The following is a 27,125-nucleotide window of genomic DNA, read 5'->3' on the forward strand; positions in this document are numbered from 1 at the left end:
ATATTGAAGTGACGACTCCATCATGCCATAAAAGTTCCAAAGTTTAGCATGCGACAGAGTGTGCATCAATACAATTAAATATTTGGGACTATATGAATTCCGAGTTAATTAATGACACCTGTGGTCAGGTTAGCTCCTCCCACGTGTTCTTGAGGTGAACAGATAAGATTGACAAGGTTCAGGCCAATGAAGAGAAACAAGGTTTACAAGCATTGGGTTCCCAACAAGGAAAAAGTCCTACTTCATTCTTAGAAGGACTTGTTACACTGTTGAAGTCAGCCGACACTGGCAGCAATTCGCAGGCTAATGAAAGGTGAAGCCAAGTGAATTTCTTCTGAAAAAATTCCACCAGCAGTCATATAATGCCCAGTCGAGTTAACGCACTCAAACACGCACACACAGAGAAACACAAGCCAACCATACTCCTACTATAGTGCAGACAGCTCAATGTCCCCATTTAGGGGAATATACAAGAACACACTCACACAGTGGTATTTTAAGGGTGATCAGGTGAGTGCTCGTGATTGGTGGAGGGGCTTGCACTTCTCAACCTGACCGAGCCTTTAAGAGATCTACCTGAGAATGTTCTCCAAAGAAGAGTTGAAGAAAAAAGTGAGGGGACATGAGGGAATACCACTGGAACAACTGGAAGGAATTTGTTTTGTCAAACCCCGCCGTTGTCGACCAGGTACTCGTTAACTCGGACCTTGCAGCAGCAGCAGCAAACAGCAAGCTTAACCACGAATTCCTACACAGTTTTGTGCCATGTTGTGTAGCATCTCTGGCAAGCGCAAATTTGCAAAATTTAATTTAAAAAAAATTGACATTGCATTGGATGCTATTGAGTGAAAAATGATTATGTTCCGTTTTAATGCCAAACAAGCTGCGATGGTGTTGGCGAGCAGATAGCGACACATTGTGCATGTGTGTGTGGATGAAACAGAATGTGGACGAGGGCGGTAAGACTTCTGGTCGAGGGAACTGGGCTAATAAGAAGGAGTACATCCTTTCCACAATCGGCTATGCTGTCGGCCTCGGGAATATCTGGAGATTTCCATACTTGGCGTACAAGAATGGAGGGGGTAGGTGTATCGTATCTGATGACATCTGTTGCAATATACATGGGACACAAATGCTTGATCCGCCTCGTATCTTTGAGCAGGAGCCTTTCTTATACCTTATTTTGTGATGTTGCTACTCGCTGGAATTCCTCTTTACTTCTTGGAGAGTACAATGGGACAATTCTGCAGCCAAGGCCCAATTCATGCGTGTTGAGCGGTGCCGATCCTACAGGGTAAGATCTGCAGGCCATCACGTGCGATTGAAGATTAACAAATGTTAGTGGTGAGTGAAGCTTGTTTTTATGACTCCCGGTTGTTTGTTTTTCAAGGACTTGAGTGCAGCAAAACTGAAAATGTGCGCCATTTATTAACTTTCAAATAAAGCGGCAAATTGGGGTTCGTAATAAACTATAGTCATCTCTGGTGCAATCGAGAGGACTGGTTGTGGACAATCCATTGAGTAGGAAATCCCAGCAACAAAAAAAGGAAGCTATAAATTCTTACGCCGAGCGGACAGGGGCTTGTCTGCGAAAAGCGAGCTCCGTGTCTCAGCCAATGACGTTGAAGCAGATTTTATGTCAAATTAAAACAGAAAGCACCCGCCATGAAAATAAAACCAAAACTCTCAATAGGTTTTGACGCCATTGTCTGTTTTTATGTATGATACAAAGCATTTTGTTTCCTGTTTTCCAAAGCGAATTTATGAAGTCTGTTTTTCGTAATGAATTATTCATGTACAGAATTTGACTTCAAGGGAATATTTTAGCAGCAGGCCAACAGGAAATTGTTGCTTCAGGAGAAGAAACACAAAAGTGACGACATGAAATCAAACCGCGCAACTATTGTGTTCAGGGGTTGGCGTTGCCATGGTGATTGTGACCCTGTTCTTGTCCATCTACTACAATGCCATCATGGCCTACAGCCTGCACTACTTGTTTGCCTCCTTCCAGTCTCCTCTGCCCTGGTCCCACTGCTTCAGTTGGACCAACAGCAACTGCAGCGACTCTCCTAGAGGTGCGTTTAAAAAAAAAAAAAAGATGTGAAATAAATCTCAATAGTCATCAATTATTCGCAAGACATTTATTCATTAAGTGTCCTCTCTCTAGTGTATTGCAATATAAGTGGTGCGATAGTGGCCAATTGGAGTCAGAGAAACATGACTTGTGCCTCATCCGACCGGATCTTGGTGCCAGTGCAGAGCCCCAGTGAGCAGTACTGGGAGTAAGTGTGTGCCATCTCCACCCATGATAGCGCACATCGGTGTATATGCTTGCAAATATTGCCTCCTCTTCTTCAGTCTCGTGGCTCTGCAGAGAGCCGGTAGCATCGACGAGACGGGTCCAGTGGTTTGGCACTTGGCTCTGTGTTTGCTGCTGAGCTCCATCCTTGTTGGTGCCGCACTCATCAGAGGCATCAAGTCATCAGGCAAAGTAAGTCAGTTGTTGTGGAGCTTTTTAAAGCAGAGGTGGGCAAACTTTTTGATTGGCGGGCCACAATGGGTTCTAAAATTTGACTGAGGGGAGAAGAAAAATTAATGTAATTTTAAATAAAAGTGAACAAAAGCATTCCAACAATGTCATTGAAAACCCACAATATTTAGAAAATGAAACATTAACAAGGTTTATTCATTTAATTTTTTTCAAATTCGGCGGGCCGGATTAAAACGTTTATTGGGCCGCAATTGGCCCCCGGGCCGTAGTTTACCCACACCTGATTAAAAGGCACCTCCATGAACCGAGTTAACAATGTTAACAAAGTTCTTGCTAATATAAAATGTGCTAATAATCATTTTTGAGTGTTACCTTTTCCCTCCTATAGGTCGTGTATTTCACTGCTACGTTCCCATATGTGGCGCTTGTGATTCCGCTGATCCGGGGAGTGACACTAGAGGGAGCCAGAGATGGGATAGAGTTCTACATCGGCTCCCAGTCCAAGTTGACCAAGCTGGCTGAGGCACAAGTATGATCCCAATTGATTGATTGTTTGTAAATCCGTGTCATTTCAAGCATTCCAATGTTTTTTTTTTAGGTGTGGAAAGACGACGCTGCGACTCAGAACTTCTTCTCTCTGTCTATTGGTTGGGGAGGAGTCATAACACTCGCATCCTACAGTAAATTCCACAACAACACGTTGAAGGATTCCTTAACTGTGACACTCACTAATGCTGGTAGGAGCATGATGAACTTTTTTTTTGTTTGTTTTGTTAAATGTTAACTGGTTGGACACTTCATTAGGTACACCTGCATCAAACTATTTCAAATGCGGTAACAAATGTTTAGTTTGGTTTCGAGCGCCATGTAATGTTACAGTAAAGTGCGACACGACTGCAAATTTCAATAATATCTGTAAATCGATGATTACAGAGAACATTAGTTTCCACCATCTTGAATCTGTCTGTTTTCTTTCTTTGCGAGGCACCAGTGTGCTGGCTGGTTTTGCCATATTTTCCATTTTGGGCCACATGGCACATGTTTACAAAATGCCCGTTGGAGAGGTGGTGAAGGAAGGTGAGTCACACGTAAGGACTTCTCTTAGTGTGTGGCTTTTATTGTCGGGTTGACTGTTAAATTTTTGTGTTTTTGTCACGCAGGTTTTGGCTTGGCCTTCATTGCATACCCAGACGCTTTGTCTAAGGTGCCTGTTTCTCCTCTCTGGTCCTTTTTATTCTTTTTCATGCTGCTGATTGTTGGTCTCGACTCCCAGTTTGGAGCAGTAGGTGAGGCGTGACTGTGCTGGATGAGAGGGGCTAAAAACGCTCAGCAGGGCTGAATGATTTTAGGGAAAAAAAATAATTTTGTTGTATTTATGAGAAAATGTGTATAGAAAAATGTCTCTTTTAAACCCCAAAATGTTTACATGTTCTTTGTACACAAATGTCAGATTATATGTTAATAAAATAATTTTCTCTTCGTAAAACTAAATGGATTAAAATATTTTATTTTTAGACAGATTATTATACTCTGTGGTCTGTGGTGCAAAATAGTGTAAATATTATAAATGAGATAATGAATATTTAATGTACGTTTGACCTCAGCCGTTTCCGGTCTGAGCGCATCTGCTAAATTGGTCATGTAGTCGTCATCTTATTTTATGTCTCGATACGTAATGATTGAAATACAGCAATTCTGTTTATAGCTGCTGGCTTTCCGTTCTAACGCGGTTCTAGCCAGACTTCTGTTAAAAGTTAGTGTGAACTGTGAGCATGGGGAACAAGAGCTCTTAAAAAAAAAAAAAAAAACGCAGCTTCTGAGATTTCGGGCCCAAAACGATAAATCGTTCAGTCGTAGTGCTTCGTATAATGCAGTACTACAGCAACTAAATTAAATTGAAGTTATTTTTGCGAAAATTGATCGATTGTAACAAATGAGTCCATCTACCCATCAATCCTAATCTCTTTTTTCTTCACCTCAGAGGTGATCACCACATGCCTGATCGACTCGTTCCCTACCGCCTTCACTTCCAAGCATGCCATGTTGACGATTTTCATCAGTGTATTTATCTACCTCCTTGGTCTACCTTGCGCCACACAGGTAACGTCATCTGAACACATTTCTGTCGTTGTGTAAGTGTTACCATTTCTCCATTTCTCAATTTGTATCCAGGCCGGAATATATTGGGTGACTCTTGTTGACCAGTTTGTTGCAAGTTGGGTCATGCTCATTTTGGCTCTCTTGGAGATCATCGGGTTCATCTACATATATGGTAACGATGACAAATAAAACAAATAGAAGAGAAGCGTATGAATATGGCCTTTTTCTTGATTTTGCTTCTTTAGGGGGAAACTGTTTTATTATGGATGCTGAGATGATGCTTGGGAAAAAGAGTTGTGGTTATTGGTTCTGGTGGAGAGCATGTTGGTTCTTCATCAGTCCCAGTATCATAGTGGTAAGTGTACGATGAACACACCTCATTTTTAGGGCTTCAAAAGAATTTTGAGAGTTGACACACACAAGTGGTGTGATCCGTTCCCTAGTTATCCTTCAACACAAATGAGGAGATAAAATTGATTTTATATCAGGTGGTGATTATTTCGTAAGTGGAGATGCCTGGGAGGGGCATAATCATATTAATGAGATGACAAGATGAGATCTCATTTGACCTTTTCAGAAAACATCAAAACTAAACTTTCTGGAACCGCAGGTAATGTAACGTGATTTTGGTGGATTTTCTCTGAGTGCAGGCAGACTGATTTTGAGCCATGCGGACTTACATGGTGGATGCCATAATAAATATGAAACCCTCTGAAATCAATATTGATATTTATTACACTTGGACATCTGTGATCATGTGGAATGATAATGCCTCCGAGCGCTCACTTCACAGATCTCCGTCACTTTACTCAAATTTTCTTCATTTTTCAGGTGATCCTGATCTGGTCTCTGATGACTTTTATCCCCCCCACCATGGAAAAGTCCAGTACCCAGCTTGGGCTCTGTCCCTGGGATGGTGCATTGAAGCATTTATCCTTCTTTGGATTCCACTCATTGCGTTTTATAAGCTGATAAGAGCACGGGGGACACCATGGGAGGTGTGTGTAAATAAATGCGTCTGGGTGTTTGTGTGTTTTTTGATATTCTTCTTACGAATGCCAGATACAAACAGCATCCATTATCCTGCTGTCTGACTTTTCACAGCGTGTGACGTCACTGTGCTCTGCCTCGGAACATTGGCATCCCTATCTAGACGTCCATCGTGGCGAGCGGTACACAGAAGAACATTGCAGGAGCAGGAAGAACCCGAGTCACCTCACCAGACCGGAAACAAGTGTAAACATCATATCCAGCTAGGGGTTCTGAGCTGAAAATCATGTGCGGCTACTTCTTTCCAAACAATTTCAATTTTGCAAATTAGCTTCGTTTTTAATAACTGGCGATTTTCAGCTTATTTTTTGTTATCAAACCGCTTTTTTTTAAATAAGTGACTTCTGATTTCAAACGAGTGGGCCATCATTCTGTCGTGTATATGTAGAAATCGCATGTATTGTCTGTGTATGGTTTCGCAGGCATTACAGCGTTCTGAACCAGCAAGTGTGTGACCATGGCTGGGCTCCACTGACATCTAGTGGCGAATTAGTAAACTGCATCTAACGCCTCCAGGATACACAGGCAAAATGTAACAGCCTATGAGTGGGCTAATGAGCGCATCACTAAATGTATTTCCCAATTCATTTCCTTGCCACCGTTTCCGTAAAATTAAATAAGAGTAGCCTCGGGAAATAGACGTTCATTTCGTACTTGTGAGGAAATAAAAAAAAAAAACTGTAGTTCATTGAGTAATGGCGGCTTGCCCCAGAATTTATGAAAGGAGGGAAGGGGCTCAACAAATAAGTGGGTGTGAATTATGTTTTTCAAGGACAAGATAATTAGCTCTGATGACTTATGTCTAGACTGGTGTCTACTCTTTTACAATAATTACTCAATTAGAAACAAGGAAAACGTTAGAAATGTTTTCGGTTGGAGTTTCTGTTGCTGCTGATATTTCTGTATATTTATGTATTTCACCTTTTCCTAAATTAAATAATAATAATAATAATTGTAACTAGAAAGTGCAATTCCTGAAGAAATTGCGTGTGAAGGCGGAAAGGCTGGAATTTTTTTTGTGGAAAGATTTTGAATGAGACTGAATGTTTTTGAATAATATTGAATGACTCTGAAATAATGAATGAAATTGAAAGATTCTGAATCATAGAGAATGAAATCGAATGAATTTGAATCAGAGTGAATAAAATTGAATGATATTAAATCAAAGTAAATTAAGTTAAACGATATTAAATCAAAAGGAATAATATGAATACTGAATGACTTTAAATATTTTTAAACGGATGTGAATAACATTGAACAACTGAATGATACTGAATGACATTGAATGTTTTTGAAAAAACCTAAATGACACTGAAATAGTGAATGAGGTTGAATGAATTTGAATCATAGTGAATGAAAGTGAAAGATTTTGAATCATAATTAATAAAATTGAATGATATTAAAATCAAAGTGAATAAAGTTGAATGATATTAAATCAAAGTGAAGGATATGAAAACTGAATGACTAAATAATTTTAACTGGAACTGAATAACATTGAACAACTCTGAATGATACTGAATAATAATTGTGAATAATAATGAATGTCATTGAATGATTATGAATTAAATTAAATCATTTTGAATGAAACTGAATAACATTGAAGAACTGTGAATGATACTGAATGAAAATGAATGATTTTGAATGATACTGAATGACAATGAATGATTCAGAATGAAATTAAAATAAAATGAAATTACGTCACTTCCGGGTTCGTGACGTCACTTCCGGTCGAAATACGTCACTTCCGGGTACGTGACGTCCCTTCCGGGTCGCGACGTCACTTCCGGTCGAAATATGTCACTTCCGGTTCGCTTCCGGCTTGTGACGTCACTTCCGGGGTCCGTGACGTCACCTCGGGTCGGAATACGTCACTTCCGGTTCACTTCCGGGTTCGTGACGTCTCTTCCGGGTTTGTGACGTCACTTCGGGTCGAAATACGTCACTCCCGGTCCGTGACGTCACTTCCGGTTCGTGCCGTCACCTCCGGGTTCGTGACGTCACTTCCGGGTTCGTGACGTCACCACCGGTTCCGTGACGTCACTTCCGAGTTCGTGACGTCACTTCCGGGTTCGTGAAGTCACTTCCGGGTTCGTGACGTCACTTCCGGGTCCAATAGAGGTGACAATTACGCCGCAGAATGAGGAAACTGAAGTAGTTTTGCCTCAATTCCGGAAAATAATTCTCAAACATAAATTGCATTCAAGTGAAGAGCGGCAAGAGGTTCTAGAACAAGGGTGTCCAAAATCAGTTGCATGCTTATGACTGATTACGACTCTAAAATTTAGAGTGCAGTTTGCAAGTTAGTCCTGATAAGTAAACGCCTCCCGGGCTTTGACGGGCTGCTTGACAGCCAGCCAGATCGATGTGATGTGGAACGTTCCTTGAATAACATCTCTGTGCAGGATCCTCCTGTGGTTGACGCTTGTGATGAGAATCCAGAGCGTGGCAATTGGACCAACAAGACCGAATACATGCTCTCTTTGACTGGTTACGCTATTGGTCTTGGAAATATATGGAGATTTCCGTATTTAACCTACAAACACGGCGGGGGTAAACAAAAAAAAAAAAAATCCACATCAAAAATCCTTTCAATGACATTGATGTGTGAGGGGTAGAAATGTACGGGTGATGTTTGTTTATTTCCTTTGAGCAGGTAGCTTTGTCATTGCCTATTTGACGATGTTGATTTTGTTCGGGATTCCGCTTTACTTCCTGGAAAGTGCCATCGGTCAGTTCTCCAGTCAAGGCCCAGTCAACGTATGGAGAGCCGTGCCACTACTTCAGGGTGAGCCGAACACTCAAATACTTTTGACACCTGGATAAAAATAGTGGGTTGATAGGTCATTCCTCTTACTGTATAATATTACTGTATTTTCCGGACTATAAGGTGCACCCGTTTATAAACCGCAGCAACTCCTTAAAAAAAAAAAGTTGAATAAAAATTAAAAAAAACATACAAGCTATAAGCCGCAGTTTTCTATGTTGAAAAAAAAAATTTCATAGTTTAATTAGAACAATTTTGTATTGTGAATGCACACAAAGGTACATAAAGATATTGTTAAAACAGTTGCCTTTTAACATGGCAACAACTTTGCTAATTAAAACAAAACAGACCCAAGAGAAAAAAAAAAGAGATTTATTTAGCGTATTTTCTGATTATTATTTTATTCTGATTATTTTATTCTGATTATTTTATTCTGATTATTTTTTTATTATTATTATTATTTATTATTTATTATTATTATTATTATTATTATTATTATCATTATTATTATTATTATTATTATTATTATTATTATTATTATTATTATTATAGAGCACCTACCGGTAAAAGAAAAATCCACAGAAAAGCCGCACCGTCGCATTAGCCGCATGGTTCAAAATCTAGGAAAAAAGTAGTGGCATATAGTCCAGAAAATACGGTAACTTATAAATAAAGAGGAAGTAATTGTCATCATCGTTGATGATTCAGTTAGCATTTGGTCCGGTAACGATGCATCTTGAGCATTCTGACCTCTCCGCAGGTGTCGGCTTTGGGATGATCTTTCTAACCAGCCTTTCGTCATTATACTACAACGTCATCGTATCCTATGGCTTGTTCTACCTGTTTGCCTCTTTGCAGTCGCCTCTGCCATGGTCCACGTGCTAAAGTTGGAGCGATACAAACTGCAGCGACACACCTTTCAAAACTGCCAATGACAATGGCTCAAGTCGAAAAGAAAAATATTTTATTGCAAAACTTTGCAAATTTACTTTAACCTTGTCAACCTATAATCCTGGTACAGAAGAGTCTTTTGAAATCTTGAATAGCTCTTTTTACTTGAAAATAAATTCTGATATTTTTCCCCCCGAAAAAAAGAATATTCGGTTTTATGAAATATTTTTTTCTTTTTTTCCGTCATCATTTCTTTTACCAAAAATCTGAGGGAAAAAAATCTGAAGAAGAAAAAAATTATTTAGAAAAAGAGAAAAATGTAAAAAAAAGGGAAAAAAACTTAAATACAGAAAAAAATGGAAACAAAATATTCTGAAAAACAAAAAAAGATTTAAAAAATGGAAAGAAAATTATGATATAAAACAGAAAAAAACTAAGCCCCCCCAAAAAAACAATAATAAAAAAAACATTTTTTTTTCAAGAAAACAAACAAAGCTCCCCCAAAAAATAATAATATATATATATATATATGTGTATATATATATATATACATATATATATATATATATATTTATTTTTATTTATTTTATTTTTTTTCAAGCGAATGCAATACCCTTCCATAATATCCTGATCCGCCAAGTGAACGCATGAGCTATTCAGCTGCAGCTCGTAGCTGGAGCAGCGCAAGGTGCTGAGCACCTACATTAGTTTCCGAGCAACCGTGAAAGCAGGCAGGAATGGCTGATTTTGTGGACGCACATATGGCTGGCAGCTCCTCCAACTTCATGGTCAGACGTGCTTGTACATTTTCACGTGGACGCCGCCGATACGATGACGTCATCAAGTGTTATTCTGATTGGTCGCCATCGACTTGTTTAACTTCAGAATTTCCACTCTATTTCTAATCATTGCAAAAGCTTTGTCAAAATAGAACTGTGAACAAACGTCGACTGGGGGTTCATTTATATCCAAGGTTTCATCTACTCGAGCCAACTTCCATTCAATTCTCTTCACTGTTATTTGCGATTGCTTTGCAGCGGCTGCACACTGTTTTCGTCAATGCTTCCTGGAGGGAAAAGCAATACACTCATTATCTATTTCTCTCTAGTATATTGCAATCGAAGTGGTGCTTTCGTAGCCAGCCGGACTGAGGGCAACAGAACTTGTGCTTCATCTGACAAGATCAAACTTCCAGCGGAGAGCCCCAGTGAGCAGTACTGGAAGTAAGGTTGCTGACGACTTCAAACACATTTTCCCGCGTTGTACTTGTCTCTGTAAATGAGAGTTGCCTCACCCGCTTTCCCAGTCGCGTGGCACTAAAAAGGTCCAGTAATATCGAGGAGACGCGGCCGGTCGTTTGGCACTTGGCTCTCTGTTTACTGCTGAGCGCCATCCTTGCTGCTGCAGCCCTCTTCAAAGGGATCAAGTCTTCGGGAAAAGTAGGTCAATGTCAGATTTTACTTTGACAGTCACAACATGAGACAAGAAATTGAAAAAAACAAAACAAAAAAACAATCAAACCCACAAGACATGAACGAAGTAAATATTTAGCCAGCCCTACTGCTTCTTCATGGAAGCAGCACAACTAAGAGAAATCAAGAGAATAAATTGTTGAGAATACGTCAAAATTATTTCATGGAACAAATCTGATCATTTAGATCAAGTGTGGGCAAAATGCGGCTCGGGGGCCACATGCGGCCCGTTCAACATTTTAATCCGGCCCGTCGAACTTGAAAAAAATTAAATGAATAAATCTTGTTCATGTTTTATTTTCTAAATACTCTGGTGTGTCAAAGAGATATTTAAAATTAAATATATATTTTTCTCCGATGATGTGAGGTGACCAAAACACTCCATCCATCTGCTCCCAGTCCGGCCCCTCTGTCAAATTTTAGAACCCAATGTGACCCGCCAATCCAAAAGTTTGCCCACCCCTGATTTAGATTATGTGGGTCAGCGCTTCTGTTAATGTTTAGGCCAGCACAGAATGCCTTGCTGAGCCTAATTAGCCACCCCTGAATTTGACTTTTGACGTTCAAATGTACCCCGTGTCTCTACAGGTCATGTATTTCACCTCTTTGCTCCCGTATGTGGTGCTTGTGATACTGCTGATCAGAGGCACGACACTCGAGGGAGCCAGAGATGGGATAGACTTCTACATTGGGGTTAAATCCAACCTCACAAACTTGACAGAAGCAGAGGTAAGACGCCATGAAGCATCAGTGTGAATTTGCATAGTTAGCAGAATGAGGTCACTAAAGGAAAACAAGGATCTAATGCCTCACGCTCAATTGGAATTTTTACTTCTCCGGTGGTTAATCACAAAAATAGAAAAAATGCCACAGAACACGGTGCCCATGTTGATGCTAAAACAAACGTGTGTGTTTTTAGGTGTGGAAAGACGCTGCAACTCAGAATGCGTTTTCGCTCGGGATTGCTTGCGGGGGACTTGTGACTCTTGCTTCTTATGGCAAGTTCCACAACAACGTGTTCATCGACTCAGTGGCCATATGCTTCGTCAACCATGGTAGGGCAACACGCACACACACACACGTTGGTTATTTGACTTCTGGGGATAAAATATGGTCATTAATGGGGAAGTCAACCCCAAAATCTTCTTTACAAAAATATGTTACATGCACCTTTACGAGTTTGTTGAATATGAGTTTAGCATGATAGCAAATAGCCATCTCAGGGAGCGGCCATTTTTTCACTTCTGTCGACCGAAGATGACATCACAGTTGCTCAGAGCTCAGGTAACGACCAATCACGGCTCAACTTCAGAAAACAGGTCAACTGTGATTGGTCGTTAACTGAGATCTGAGCAACTGTGATTGTCACTTTCAGTCGACAAAATGGCCGCCCCCTGAGATGGCTAAAAACGTGTGGATTTTGCTGCTTAACTCATATTCCACAAAAGCAATATTAACCAGAATGCCATGTGAAAACTAGTGAAGGTACAGAGAACATTTTATTGCTAGAATATTTTTGGGGTTGAGTTTCCCTTTAAGGTTATAAATTTTTATAATTATGTTCATTTGTGGAAAAGGCACATTGACTAGTCGTTAGCACGATACAAATAGATGGATGCGTAATGAATTAATGTAGGAAACCAAAGAGGAGCAGAAGGACTAAATCCCTAAGATTTGTACGGGAAATTTTATGACTGGTCAAATTCAGCAAATTTACATAAAAGTTAAATTTGCTACAAATGTGGCACATGTAAATTTGTGTGTTCAATTTGACCATTTCAATCCTATTCCAGCAAGTATTTTAGCAGGCTTCGCCATCTTTTCCATTTTGGGTCACATGGCCTACATCTACCAAGTTCCAATTGGAGAAGTGGTGAAAGACGGTCAGACATTTACTAAAGCGCTCATTCGAGATGTCAAAAATAGTCTATGCCGTGCATTGTCTTACGCAATCATCTAACTTTACGCAGGATTCGGCTTGGCATTTATTGTATACGCAGAAGCCCTGACCAAGCTTCCCATTCCCACCCTTTGGTCGATCCTCTTCTTCATGATATTCATTGTTGGCCTCGACTCGGAGTTCACATTTTTAGGTAAGGTCATCATTCATTTCCCCGCGACGTCGTCACGCCTAATTAATAGCAAATTGACCGTGAAGCCTTCTCGCCATGATGTGGTCTTTCACCAGAGGTGGTCTGCACCTGCATCAGTGACACTTTCCCTAAATGCAAACGGGGCTATATAAGTGTCGGTTGTTCCATTATCACCTTCTTATTAGGCCTCCCATTAGTCGCAAAGGTGGGTGTGTGAATAAGCGCTAATACAGGTGTTATTACAACATTCAGGCGCATTGTGTGTTTGTGTAATAGGCTGGAATTTATTGGGTGACTCTAATGGATGCATTCGTGGCGACCTGGGTACTGATTGTTTTGGCCCTGATGGAGATCATTGGCTTCTGCTACTTATATGGTAAAATGGACTTTGATGAACGTTTATTGAGTTTGCATGTGTTCATGGTGTCAGCTACATATTTGTATTCAACAAAATTCCATTGCAAAGAATTAAATTGTCGAAACACATTTCATTACTAAGAAAGCCCATAAAACCCAAATTCATCTTTGTGTTAGAGATTTTTTTTTTCAATATTCTGTCTGGAAATGACACAAAAAATGTTTGTATTGAGATATTACTGATTCCAATGTTTTGCACGTTTTGAAAATTATTCATATCCCGGATGTTTTCGAGGAAACGGAAGCTTTTCAACCGTTCTAAAGGCTCATGTTACCTTCAAACATAATCCAGAGCATTATACAGTAAGAACATTGGATATGCCTGAATTTAGAGAGGCTATGAATAATTTTAGACAAGGAACAAATGAAAATGTAAAAAAAAAAAAGAAGACAGCAAATGCACATTGTCTTACAAGCCTTTGCCAATTTCTTCCGTCATTTCCAGCCAAACAATACCCGTTCAGCAAATGAAAATAATTTTCAGAAACCGATTAATTGAGGACATTGAGATGATGCTCGGGAAAAAGAGCTTCTGGTTCTGGCTGTGGTGGCGAGCATGTTGGTTCATTATCAGCCCGTGTATCCTGTTGGTGAATACAACCTCAATTTCCTTTCCGAAATGATTTCATGAAAGAAATGCATTAAATGCATATTTTGTTTGGCTTTTTGTGGTGGCAAACTGCTCATTTTAAATCATACTGACAAATTTAACAAATTCGACAAAAAGAGATTTTTGCTCCGTAACTGTAGGAAGTGCTGTCCGTGACATTTTAATATTCTGCATGTCATACACAAATAAACACATGTTCACCGCTTGAAAATAAATCAAGAAAATAAAAGTAAAACAGCCAGCGAGAGTGTCCAGGCATGCGGGCAAGGTGCCCAATTTTTGAGTGCTGAAATCAATACAGCCTTGTAATATTTAATAAATGGTAACGCTGAGCCGCCAAAACCCTCCCATACATCAGAATAAGATCCATTTCAGGTTCCTTTGTGCCGTCGAAAATGTCACACACCTGAATTGCGTCAGGAAGGGCATCCGGCAGAAAAACTGAACCAAACACATCATGCGAGTGACTCGCCGTGACGACCCCTGACAGGGAAACGTTGAAAGTCGCTTATTTTAGTTGTACCCCTTGCCTTGGCGAATTGTCGAGCGCTACACTTGGTTTAGTCGATCAAAACATACAAAAGAGTGACTGCCATGTCTTCATTGAACCAGGCAGCGTTTGCTGATCTGCACACCTGGTCACACACACACACACACACACCCACACACACGCACACATACGGCCTTTGGGAGGTGTTTTTGGACACATTTCTCACTAAATGGCAACCTAAAAGTTGTGACCTCTATTCTTAGCACTAACTTTACCTTGCAGCGGCTGAAGTCAGTGTGCACCCCTTCGGAAGATTGGCACCCTTTTCTGGATATCCATCGAGGAGAGCGCAACTCGGAGGAGCGATGCCGGAAAAGCAGAGAACAAAAAGCAGAAGATCATGAACAAATGTCGATGCCAGCGTTCAGTGAAGAGTGACCATGTGGAATGCAATATTTATGTTATTTGAACTTGATGAGCAGCACAAGTTAGTGGGGTGAAATAAAAGTTTGATCAAACCATTCATTTGTTTTTGAATACATTTTATAAATTAGTGATAGACCGATATGCTTTTTTTCAGGGCCGATACCGATACCGATTATTCATGGCCATGGAGGCCGATAACCGATATTTGGAGCCGATATTCATGTGTTGAAAAAAAGGGGTAAAATGGTGTCAAAAAGTTTGAAAAATAAACACTCCAAAACTTTATTTAATTTAAATCCCTTTAAGGATATATTTATTAAACGTTAGTGATTTGCAACAGGTTAAAGATTTTTTAGATCTTTTAGAAAATAGACAAATTAGTTTTAAAAGTTTGACAAAAAGTTCACGGAGCTCCCAGGCTCAGTGAAAAAGCAAACATGCAACTTACTGCTGATTGGCTGCTACAAGGATCCAATCAGACGTTGCTGTGATCGGGCCAATCTGCTTCTGCAGGCAGGGTCACCAGCACAACAGGGAGAGAGAAAGAGAAAAATAAACCAGCCTTGAAAGTAAAAAAAAGGCAGATGCCGATAATCGGCAAAATGCCAAATATCGGCCCCGATAATCGGTCTACCACTAATATAAACCGTTTTACAGGATTTATAATGAGGAATTTGAAGTCTCCAATTTTTTTCCCCTTAAAGTGCAGTGAAGAGATGAACATTTCTCCACATGAAAAAAAAAATCCTCAGCCCCCTCTAGCAGTTCTCTGCCTGTCACTGACTCCAAAAATGGCAGCGGAATGAGTGACATGAGCATAAAACAAGCAAATGACTTAAGAGTTTCAAGACTGCAGCTCATACTCATTCCTATATATACCGTTGTTGTATCATCATTACATCAGATACCTTGCTGTGAAATCAAATAAAAATAAAAATCAATTTCTGCAATATTTTCCATTTATTAACCACCCCTTGACACGCAAAGACATATAAAGTCACAGCCTTGCCAGAATAACCTTGCCGGTGTCATAAAAGCAGCACATTTATCCCCATTTTCTGCTGCAATAATTATCCTCGACTTACTGAAGCACTTAGCAAACTCTCCCTGTCACATTCACCATGGCAACCACGCACAGAGAACCTGCAGATAAACATAGACCTGTTGCCACCACCCACGCAACAGACACACTTAAAACGTGCCGTGAAATGGGGCTCGGAAATGATCGCTTAATGAACATTACCCGTTTTAGCAGAACTAGAGCATAAAGTCATTTAGCGACGATCATCTGCTCATTCGTTGGGGGTGGGGGGGAATAATTCAAGGGTAAACGTGTTGAAGTGTATTTTGGGGGGGATTTGTATCGATGATGTCACTATTCCATAAAGATGAGAAGATTAGGACCTTTTTTACTTGTGTGTTGCCTCTGCTGCTCCCCCGTTCCACCCGCCAGCCTTCCCACAAACTGCAGGCTTCTTAACATCCTGTTGTTATTAGATACTGCAAGCCTGGTCACCATGGCAACAAATTCCCAATCTCCTGCTCATGTGCACCCCCCACGTAAGCACACGCAGTACGTTACTGATGTGGCTGTGGGTGGGTGGGTTGTCCTTGAGCCCAGACATGAAGTCCTGTACGAGAAGGGCCACCTCAGTGGATATGAAGAGCTCTGGCAATGGGGGGGGGAAAAATAAATAAATAAAACGACTTACATTTACTGTAACACAATCAGCTCGCACTTGGAAAGCGTGCACACGTGCGTTCCTTTCACAATGTGAGAACACTCTTACATTTGGATAACATCTATTAAGTTGGCTTTCTTGCAAGATCATGCATACTGTATGCCGTAAAAAAAAACGACGTCACGTTTACGGACGTTAATTATGGTCCCGAATGTGGGTGACTCTCCTCAGATTGTGAGAGGAGCAAGGGGGGAGGAGGTAGAAATATTTTTGATAATTCAGACAACCCGTATGGATCTCTTTTAATTGAGGCTACGAAAGATGACGTCACGTCGTTGTTGAAATGTAACCAATGCAACCAATCAAAGTCAAATACAACGATTACCTTAAACGACCAAGCTACCAATGAGCCGTGCCGCCCCCCACAGGGAGCGCCCTCCTCCTGTCTCTGCCGTCGTCCTTCTGGAGAACCACTCGCAGATTCAGGGCGTTTGGATGCTCACAATCAGTTTGAGTGTGATATAATACAGTCGTCCCTGAGCCTTTTTGATGATGGCTTTGGTGTTCACGCTCCGGATCAGGTACTCAAGTGAAAAGAGGGCTGGATCTCCGATTTCTATTTTTTTTTTTCCATTTTCCCGAGCAGAACATACGAATGCTGATAACCGAGATATATGGTCCGACTGCAGTGCTAATGTCAAAGCTTTGTAGCCACCGTGTATCTTCTCCCCCGTTGCACATTATACATGCTGATGTAATTTGGAGAGTGCTGACTTTAATTCAGCATGATTCAAATCCCCTGCTATGATGTGAACTACATTGAGATATCAGTTCTGCTTACTGTTGACAGCGTCGTATCGTAGCCGGAAAGCAGTGATAGCATTGGTATCCGGTGGAGTGCAAACAACAGAGGACAGCTGGAAAGTTGTGGGGAAGAGAAAAAGGGCCTGCATTTAACACATGAACATGAACTCATCAACAGCATTGGATGGCATCTGTGCAGCTGTACCTAATGAAGTGACCCATGAGTTCTTTTTGGGGAGATGGAAATTAAAACACACCAAGACTTAAAAAGAAAGCTGAGGCCAATTCGGCATGTCAGATTTGAAAGTAAAACATAACGATAAAAGCACAACAACCCCTCGGTGTTGCTATGGAGACTCCTCTCTTTCGCTTCCTTTCAGCATGCGACCACTTATCCTTGCTGCCTTTCAGTCAGCAGGACATGTGGGTGTGTGCAAGGTTTTTTTTTTGTGTGTGCTGGCTGTGTTGTGAATCCAGAAAATGAAGGGAGACGGATTGGAGAAGCGAGCTGGACTTTGGCGCATGCACACACACACACACAATAGACAAACAAAAACTATGAACGGAATGCTCGGCGCTAAAGTGCAAAAATGTTTTATACCTCAACCTCATTTGATTCACCTGTTGGGCCTCTTGAATTTGTTTTTGTTCTGCCTCCTTTTTGAGCAATTGTGTTATCCCATCCACTCAGGTGCTACAGACACACACACTCTCATAATCATTACGCGTGCACTTGTTAATGCCTGTAAAAGGGAACTTGAAGAAAAATAGCCGAGTTATTATATATAATTAAAAAAAAAAAGAACAGGTGAATCACATTTAATAAAACACAATCAAATCCGAGCACATAAAGAAACAAACACACTGCTGGCTAAGCCCTTAAAACGGAACTATCATCAAAACCAACCATACATGCTGAGGGGATATTACAATATGGACAATACCTGCGATAGATCACATGAGCGAAAGAAGCGTTGTGTTTTTGTTAGCAGTCCAAAAGCTGTATTTCTCTTCTTCATCATTTAATTAGCACTCTAAGTGCTGAATAAAAAATGTATGGCCGCAAGCAGTTTTCGCAGCATTGGACTCTTGTTGCGATCCACATCATTTCAAACAGGCTGAACACGTTTGATAATGTTTATCACATACATCAAATGAAATATTCATTTCATTTTGTTTATCAGTTTACCGCAACAACGAATTAAAGGGAAATGGGCTCTTTATTGCTTGTGGAAGCTTTATTAATTATTTTATGAAATGGTTGTGTCTGACAAGATTTTAGTTAAGAATGTCTGAATTGACGTCGATAAAAAAGGGAAACATTGTTTAAATTGATTACAAATGAAATGCAAGCTTTCACTTGTCTCCAAAGATACACACAGAAAGAAAATGTTGAATTTAACGTACCGCAGAATATTATAATACTCTATTATAATAAAAATAGCGTATTGAGACAAGTTTTAAATTGTCTTTGGATATATAAATATTTAAATATATACATATTTAAATATATAAATATACATAATTATTATTATAAATAAATTATAATTATTATTTTAAATGATTTATTTCTTGACATAACTTTAAATACACCAATGATGAGGCTGCATTCTCTGCTTTTTGTGATGTTTTAGTGTTTGGTGCCAGCATCTGCCCTCTTTCAACAATGTGAAAATTACTCGTCATTGAGAGCAAAGACAAAAAAAAGGGCATTTGTATATTAGGAAAAACACACTTCAGCATGGAGCCAAGAGGGGATCAACAATATTCTGTTGGGATTCATTACATTATTGATTCGTTTATGTGAAAATTTACAAGTGTCACAGTGAAGTGTCATTTGCAGCACAAGGCTCAAATTTTCTCTTTACCAGTCCAATGGAGACGAATAAAAAAAAAACTCGCTTACAATTTAGACCGCGACTTGGCAACCTTGACAAATGCGTCCCCCAATGAGAACTATTTAGGGAACCCTGCTGTAGAGCCATTGCTTCTTTCCATTTTCCTTTTTATGATGGCATGATTTGAACTTTAGTGTTTCCCAAAATGTGCTCACTGGGGTAATTCTGTCGAAACATCTGCAGGCATACTTTTTTAATTACTGTTACAAAATGCATCCACCAGCTGCTATTTTGCAGAGGAAAATTGGTAAAGTCTGTTTTTTTTTTTTATTTATTTATTTTTTTGACAACAATGCGGGTATCACTCAATAGTATGTATCACATTTCATGTGATAAAATTGAAAAATATAATCTCTTTTTTTTTTGTGAGATCATGATTACATTTTTAGAGGTTGTAACTTGTGGAGTTTTTATTAATAATAATTGCGTCCATGAAAAAATATGATAAAAATAATGACGATTGCTCGCACATCGACAACAAAAAAAAAATACATTACACATTAAATACACTAAAAACAGTCACAGAACTGATGACGATGAAATATGACATATTTTTTTACTTCACTTTTATGGGTGGCACAAAACATTCATCCGAATATTGACATGGTTGGAAATATATTTGATAAAAAAGATTAAATAAACATTTTTTGGGGTGTTTTTTTTTTTTATTAAACCAGATGCATGCATTCGACACAGAAACAACCTGTCATCCACACATGGTACCCGACTGCAAGTATTTTTCCATCAGCATGTGACAGGAAAAGAGAAAAAGCGAGTAAGGCAGGCGATGGAAGAGGGGAGGCAGGATGAGAGAAACAAGCTCTGCTGCAGAGCCAAGAGAGCGAGCGAGCGAGCGAGCGAGAGAGAGAGAGACTCCACCAATGTTCTCTCCATCCAGCTCCAGTGCAGCAGAGACGTGATATTTCAAGAATCTTAATTGTGCGGCTGAGAGGCAGACGAGAAATAACCTCCTCGGCGCGAGAAGCGATGAAGTGAACCTTCCAGCTCCGGTAAGAAAACCTGAAATGTGTTGAGAACGCAGACATGTACACATGCAGCCGCGGATGCATGCATTGCTCGTTCTGTGTGAGCGGTTTATAAATGAAGAGGCTTGCTGGTAAGTGGAAATACGTGTTAAGTTTGTTGCATGAGCGGCAACAGCCGGCATTATCATGCGTCTCGTCCGTCATTTTATTTTTGCCATCTGCATCCAGGTCCTCCATCTCTGTCAAAGCATCCCGCACTCCTGCACGTAATCCTCTGAGTACGCGCAAATGGATTTACATTCGGCATACAGGCAGTCGTTTGTCACCTCTAGCTGCTTTTTTAAAAAAAAAATTTAAAAAAAAAGGCTTAAAGGTCTTTCTTGAGTTTGCTCTCAGGTGAGCATGTTATTTTTATTAATATCCTAATGAAAGCAGATTTTTGATGAAAGCCTTGCAGAGTGGTGAAATCACTCGTGTTCCAATCAGAGGAAAGAGCTCCAAAATATTGCTAACAGGTGAACGTGGATGTGCTTTATGTGACCATTGCCAAGCTGTTGAAACGCGAGTGCAGGATGTACAATTGAGAAGGATTCGGACCAATCAAAAAAGGTTTTACGACTAAACAGTGATTTCTTGTAGGATTGAGTTCCCCAAGTGTACAGGGAACAGAGAAATCCTTGTTCGTAAAGAGGTGATTCTGCAAAATGCATGAGCGGCACATCAGCTTGACTCAAGGCTCAAATATCTTTTCTGGAGAATTTTTTTTGGGTAAATATACGCACTTTGCATCAGCATGGATAAAATCATATATCGAAAGACAAAGTGATGTATCTGGGCTTAATTATAAAAAAAAAAAAAAATGGTTCTAAAAATAAATCAAAGAGCACTAAATTGTATCAAACACAAAATTGCTCAATTTGTTCAGATGTCGATTTATTTTCAAATGTTTGTTTGGTATAGCAAAAAATTATAAAATCACCTCTCAGAATAAGGCATCATTTTTTTTTATATATATATATATATATATATTGTTTCTGAACTGGATCTCACTAGGTTGTGCAGGCGTACCTAATGGTGCGGCTGCCGAGTACATACGAATTAAAAGTGTTGCGATTAAGAAGTCCCACGGTCAACTTTGATGGATAAATTGAGGAAAAAGCAAAAAAAAAAAAAAAAAAAGCCAAGCAGAGTGAAATGCTGAGGTGGAAAAAGCACAGTTATATATTTGAAAATCCTCTTCCGAGCAGTATGAATTACAAAAACCTTCTTAGGCATGCTTCGGCTCACTGCGCTACGTTCCTGAAACTGACATTGTTGACGTTTGAGAGCAAACGACCAAAACTGGGGTCATCAAAATTAAATGACACATGCATTATTGAGCAGGTTGCATGCGGAAAGATGAGAGCGTGGAGATGAAAGCGAATGTCTGATGGAAGATTGAAGAACCCCGGGAGGAAAAGATCTGCTCCGAAATGATGTTGACTCAAACGCACCCGTCGTACAATGCTCAACTTTGCATAGCTCATCTCATCCAATGAATGTAGTCGCTGCTATTTTTCATCTCAGTAGACGCTCTTGTGCAAAGAAAGTTGGAGACTTCATGACTCTCAGATTATTATTATTTTTTATTTTTTTTTACATCATTCCGCACAAGAGTCTAGTCTACTCTACTCAAGTCTAAAACAAAGACACTAATGCGGTTTAATAAATTGCAGCCATCGCCATGTATGCTCCCTAAGAGCAATGCAGTTGTGAAATTAGAGGAACCTGATGAATTCATTTGAATATTTTCATATCTATTTTAAATCCAAACTATGAAGAGTCTATCACGAATTTGCAGCTTTTTCTGCCACGTACACACGGAGCCAGATGGAGTGAGTAGTCCATTTGCTTTTCAGTCAGGAACTGTCAGATGCTCGGAGCATTGGAAGCGTACGCATTATTATGGCGCACTAAACAAGTCAAGTGCTGCAGGATCACGTGCTTTTTTTTTTTTTTTGATTGCCTGGCTTGCATTGAAAGTGAAATCTCACAGTTTGTAATTTGGGTTTGAAATACATTTTTTGTGGAACTAGTCTACCAGGGCTGAAACTTTTCTATTAAGTTGTAACGGACACCAAAAATCGCAGTTTGGAATGACAAATATTAAAAACATGGAAACTGCCGCAAACAGTTCGGTGTAGATTCTTAAATGAATCCAAGAAAAATATAAAAAGTCAAAATGTAAAAGAGGAAAGTGCAACATTAAGAGTTTGTCACATTTTAGGGAAGTAAAAATGCAGATAAGCTCAAGATCAACAGATTCTGATTCATTACACTAAAAAAAAAAAAACATTTGTTAGTGCTTTTGTTCCATTGGAAAAATGTTTAACATAAGTGTTCAAATGTGGCTAAACGTTTTTTTTTTTTTGTTTTTTTTACACCGGCCTCTTTCGTTCTAATGCTGCGTGGATATTCAGGCGTCAAATGAGTCAACAATTTTCATTTACTGACAGCAATACATCACTAGCCATGACTCGCTCTAAGCAGAGGAAGTCATGCACAATATTTTGGGGTAGTTGCGGCTAAAGCGCTCAAACAGGAGCTCCGGTCCACCTAACTTGATACACAGAATAGTTTTTCTACCAATATGTTGACGGTCACATTATGACTTCCTCGATAATTCCTCTTCATTCATACTCAAAGTCCGCCTTTTGTTTATTGATTATGACTGCCGTCGCTGCAAATACACAATAAGAGCGAGTTGAAGTACTGCATAGGATTTCTTTTTTTTCCTTTTTGTTTCACGCTCATGATTGTAACTGCTTCTCTCTCAGCATGCACAATTGGAATGAAAAGGGAGAAAATATTGAGCAGACGCTTCGTAGATGGAGTCGAGACGTTCGATCCCTCTGCAGTTAGTGTGGTTCTTATCAACTGGTGCACAGATTGGTCCAAAACAAATTACAAGTAAAGGAAGAGTGAACCACAGCAAGAAGAGATTTGTTTCCATGGCAACAATGCACTAGACCTCGCATAGATTTTTTTTTTTTTTTTTTTTTACAAATAGCCATGCTTATAACAATTTTACTGCTACTTAGCCATCGTTGAATTCCACTTTGTCAAAATAGCATGAATGTTCAACAAACAGCACAAGCACAGTAGCTTAAGTAGAGTAAAGCAAATTTAAGGCTGTTTATTTTTAATTCATAACAGAAGATAAATAAGATAAATACCTAACACGTAAAATTGACAAATAAATTGTATGTTTTTTTGGGGACTGCTCACAAGACCACAATGTGAATTATAGGGACACTAAGCTTCACTTATTTCCAGTTTTCCCATTCGCACTCTAATTCTCAATTTCTCCTGTTGTGTGCGTGCGTGTGTGTGTGTGTGTGTGCGCGTATGCTTGATGGAGCAGTGAGCTTATGAGCCAGGAGTCGTCCGCCTGCCGCCAGGATGTGAGATTGATGGCGTGACAAGAAAAAGACCGTCATCATGTTCTACCGCTGCAATCCAAATTGTTCCTAAAGAGACACACTGTAGCTTTTGCCGCCAGACGCACATTTCAATATTTCCATACGTGTGACGCAACTGTCGTTAGGCGTCGATATGATAATCCTTTTCTGTTCGCATGAGAATTTCATACCTCCGAGGGTGATTGTAACATCGTCTGCCATCTGCACACGCACGCCGACAGTTGACTTGCGCACATCTTCTCAACAAGATCTTAAAAGCTCCTCCAAGCGGCACCTGTGAACTCCGTAAGGATTATGAGGCCAATGTTGATGCTTCTACAATCACAGTGTCTCCTGTGTGTGTTTGTCGGTGTGTGCGTGCTCGGAGCGCTGGGCTCGCTGCCTCAAGCTCTGCCATGGCACGTTCCATGCCCGGGACGGTGCGTGTGTCACATCAAGCCGTGGTTCTCACCAGACTCGGTTTACCGGGAAGCGCAGACCGTGGACTGCAGTGACCTGCTGCTGACCGGCCTCCCGCGGCCTCTGCCCTTAGACACACACACCTTGCACCTGCAGGGGAACAATCTGTCGGAAATGGACGCCGCAGCGCTGCACGGGCTCCCCAACCTCACTGACCTTGACCTTTCTCAGAATCACTTCAGCCGTGTCAGGGCTATCACACAAAACCTCTCTCTGCCCTCTCTGTTGTCTCTGCACCTGGAGGAAAACCATCTGAGCCACCTGCCGGAGGCCTCGTTCTCCTCACTGTTGGCTTTACAGGAGCTCTTTCTCAGCCATAATAACTTGTGTTCTATTGCACCTGGCGCCTTCAGTGGTCTGAACTCTCTCTTGCGTCTGCACATCAACAACAATAGACTGAGCACCATCGATCCAAGGTGGTTTGGGGCTTTGCAGAACCTGGAAGTGCTCATGCTTGGGGGAAACCCGGTAGAGACCCTGCCTGAGCAAGGCTTCTTAGCCTTGAAATCCCTCCGTAGTCTTGTTCTTGGCGGTATGGGTTTGAGAGGCTTAGCTGATAATGCTCTGGATGGGTTAGAGGGTCTAGAAAGTCTCTCCTTCTTCGATAACTTACTGATCAAGGTTCCTTCTCGGGCTCTGCGGAAAGTGAAAGGACTGAAGTTTCTCGACCTGAACAAAAACCGAATCAAACTGATCAACACGGGAGACTTCCGAGACATGGTCCACTTAAAGGAGCTTGGACTTAACAACATGGAGGAGCTGATGTCCATTGAGAGAGCGGCGCTAGAGAACCTCCCGGAGCTCACCAAACTGGAGATCACCAACAACCCACGACTGTCCTTCATTCACCCGCAGGCGTTCGCGCGGCTGAGCCGGCTTGAGAGTCTCATGCTCAACTCAAACTGTCTCAGTACTCTGCACCGTCACACCATGAGTTCCCTGCCGAGACTCCAGGAGGTCAGCCTACATTCCAACCCACTACGCTGTGACTGCCTGTTTCACTGGGCAGCGCAGGACGCCTCGCACCCTCGCCGGGACACACCAGCCAGCAATCTGAAAACATCTCGGGTGGCGCGCTTCATTCAACCCCAGGCAACCTTGTGCTCAGAACCCCCAGAACTGAAAGCTCGCAGGGTGAGAGAGGTTTCAACCAGGGAGATGTCAGCCTCCTGCCTCCCAACAATCCCCACTGCCTCTCTTCCCTCCAACGTGGGTGTCAGAGAAGGAGGCAAGCTTCTTTTGCACTGTCGAGCTCTTGCAGAGCCGCAGCCCCAACTTTATTGGGTGACTCCCTCAGGGGTGAGACTTGGACCGGCTTCCAGTAACACATCTGAGGGACCACCAGCCACTTCTCTCACCGCCACTGAAGAAATCGCCTACTCATCTGCTTCCAGCGTCTCCCCCAGTCGGGCTCAAGGTGATTTCCTCACCAAACGCTACTGGCTCCTGCCTGAGGGAACGCTGGAAATCAGAATGGTCACCCCTAGAGAGGCCGGCTTGTACACCTGCATAGCTGAGAATATTCTGGGAGCAGATACACGCAGCGTAACTGTGGCCGTGCAAAGAAGACAGAAGCCAAGAAGGAGGGTGGTGGCTTCGAACCTGAAGGGCCCGTCACTACTCAGAGCGGAGACAAGTTTAAAGTTGATGGAGGCTGGAGAACACTACGCTATATTGTCTTGGCAGAATAGGCGCAATTTCCCCTCAACTCGTTTGTCCTGGCAAGCTAAGAGCTCCGACGCACCCGCATACACCACACGCATTCTTGCCGGCACACACAGTTTCAACTTGACCCACCTGCAGGCAGAGACATTTTACAGAGTGTGTTTACATTTAGGGACCAGTGAAGGTGGGAAGCATACCGGCAAGAGAAGCAAAGCCATTAGGAAACCTCAGTGCATCTCATTCAGAACGAAGCGACTGGCAGAGCCTCAGGCCAGCCTGCAGCTCAGCCCGGAGCTGACGTCCACCGCGGCGACACTGCTGATGATCCTTGTGCTCATAGTGATGCTGCTGGGTGGCCAAGGATGGGACAGCGGAAAGAACTCGAGTGCTCTTTTCCAGGAAATAAAAAGTTATAAGGCACTGATCATCATGCAGAAGACGGGGAGCAACAAGAAACAGCCAAAGCAGAGTGAGAAACTCCTGTTCCATCACGACTGCTGAGATCATCAAAATATAAATGACAAACACAGAAACGAGTACTAAATGCCACTTTGTGAAAAGTCACAGTGATGTAGGAAAGATTTGTACTTATTTTATATAGATTATGTACAGTATAAATGACATTGTTTCTGTGTTGAGACAGATTGTAAAGAATTCCTGAACCCAAACCAGGTGGATTTAAACTGAGCTACGGCACTCACACAGTGCACAGCGAGTGCATAAAACCAATATAATTTACTGCTTATGGCTGCTGGGCTGAAAATCAAGAAAACTTGATTCAGTCCAGGGACAAACGTTTCCAGGATGTCCGTTACATTTCTTGTCTTAATGTTTCACAAACTGAACTATACTGTAACCAAGCAGAAGAAACACTGTCTGATGAATGATTCAAAAAGAAAAAGTGACTGCTTGTTTTGTTCTTGTCCGTCAAAGTGATTGATGCTTAGCGCTCAGAATCTTGGACTACTGTTCTTATACAGCATTTCTCGCCTAACATCCAATATCTTCTGTCTGCATAAAAATGATTCTCAAAGTGATTGTGTCAAATTCTATTTTGAGCTATTATAAAATAAATCTTTTTAATTTAGATGTCGCTGTTGCACTATTTTCTTACACATACAGCCTATTATGATCAAATCTCATATAAGTATACACAGACATAACACCCAAAAACAACAGCCAAAAACAACAGCCAAAAAAACAACACCCAAAAAACAACACCAATAAACAACACTAAAAAAAATGACTGCTGAGATCATCAAAAAACAAGACTGAGAAACACCCAAAAACAACACCCCAAAAACAACACAGACAAACAACACTCAAAAACAACACCCAAAAAACAACACCATAAAAACAACACCCC

The 27,125-nt window shown here is 40.9% G+C and overlaps 2 protein-coding genes and 1 pseudogene across 3 annotated transcripts; all 3 read left to right on the forward strand.

Annotated features, from left to right (window-relative positions):
• The first annotated feature begins 557 nt into the window (after positions 1-557).
• Positions 558-5,848, forward strand: slc6a14 (solute carrier family 6 member 14). Its single transcript, XM_088308892.1, is given in 16 exon segments — positions 558-688; positions 944-1,082; positions 1,163-1,294; positions 1,914-2,075; positions 2,168-2,282; positions 2,359-2,491; positions 2,880-3,020; positions 3,090-3,228; positions 3,476-3,568; positions 3,652-3,777; positions 4,473-4,591; positions 4,664-4,763; positions 4,837-4,946; positions 5,423-5,468; positions 5,471-5,589; positions 5,696-5,848. Coding segments are annotated over 16 exon segments (1,893 nt in total). The 5' UTR covers positions 558-622.
• Positions 5,849-7,435: 1,587 nt separating this feature from the next.
• LOC148327160 (sodium- and chloride-dependent neutral and basic amino acid transporter B(0+)-like) lies at positions 7,436-15,366 on the forward strand (annotated as a pseudogene). Its single transcript, XR_015845797.1, has 14 exons — positions 7,436-7,498; positions 7,927-8,191; positions 8,295-8,426; positions 9,166-9,321; positions 10,399-10,519; positions 10,603-10,735; positions 11,357-11,497; positions 11,688-11,823; positions 12,562-12,651; positions 12,739-12,861; positions 12,957-13,066; positions 13,138-13,277; positions 13,763-13,868; positions 14,661-15,366. The product of XR_015845797.1 is annotated as a sodium- and chloride-dependent neutral and basic amino acid transporter B(0+)-like (transcript).
• Positions 15,367-19,980: 4,614 nt separating this feature from the next.
• LOC148327161 (leucine-rich repeat neuronal protein 2-like) lies at positions 19,981-26,846 on the forward strand. The gene is made up of 2 exons (XM_088309586.1): positions 19,981-20,198; positions 23,578-26,846. The coding sequence occupies exon 2, from the start codon at positions 23,930-23,932 to the stop codon at positions 26,258-26,260; it is 2,331 nt and encodes a 776-aa protein (XP_088165712.1). The 5' UTR covers positions 19,981-20,198; positions 23,578-23,929; the 3' UTR covers positions 26,261-26,846.
• Positions 26,847-27,125: the final 279 nt, after the last annotated feature.

This window comes from Idiotropiscis lumnitzeri, chromosome 11, assembly GCF_059441095.1.
Source record: "Idiotropiscis lumnitzeri isolate Australia: NSW breed Sydney's pygmy pipehorse chromosome 11, RoL_Ilum_1.0, whole genome shotgun sequence".
In the NCBI taxonomy this organism is placed as follows: domain Eukaryota; kingdom Metazoa; phylum Chordata; class Actinopteri; order Syngnathiformes; family Syngnathidae; genus Idiotropiscis; species Idiotropiscis lumnitzeri.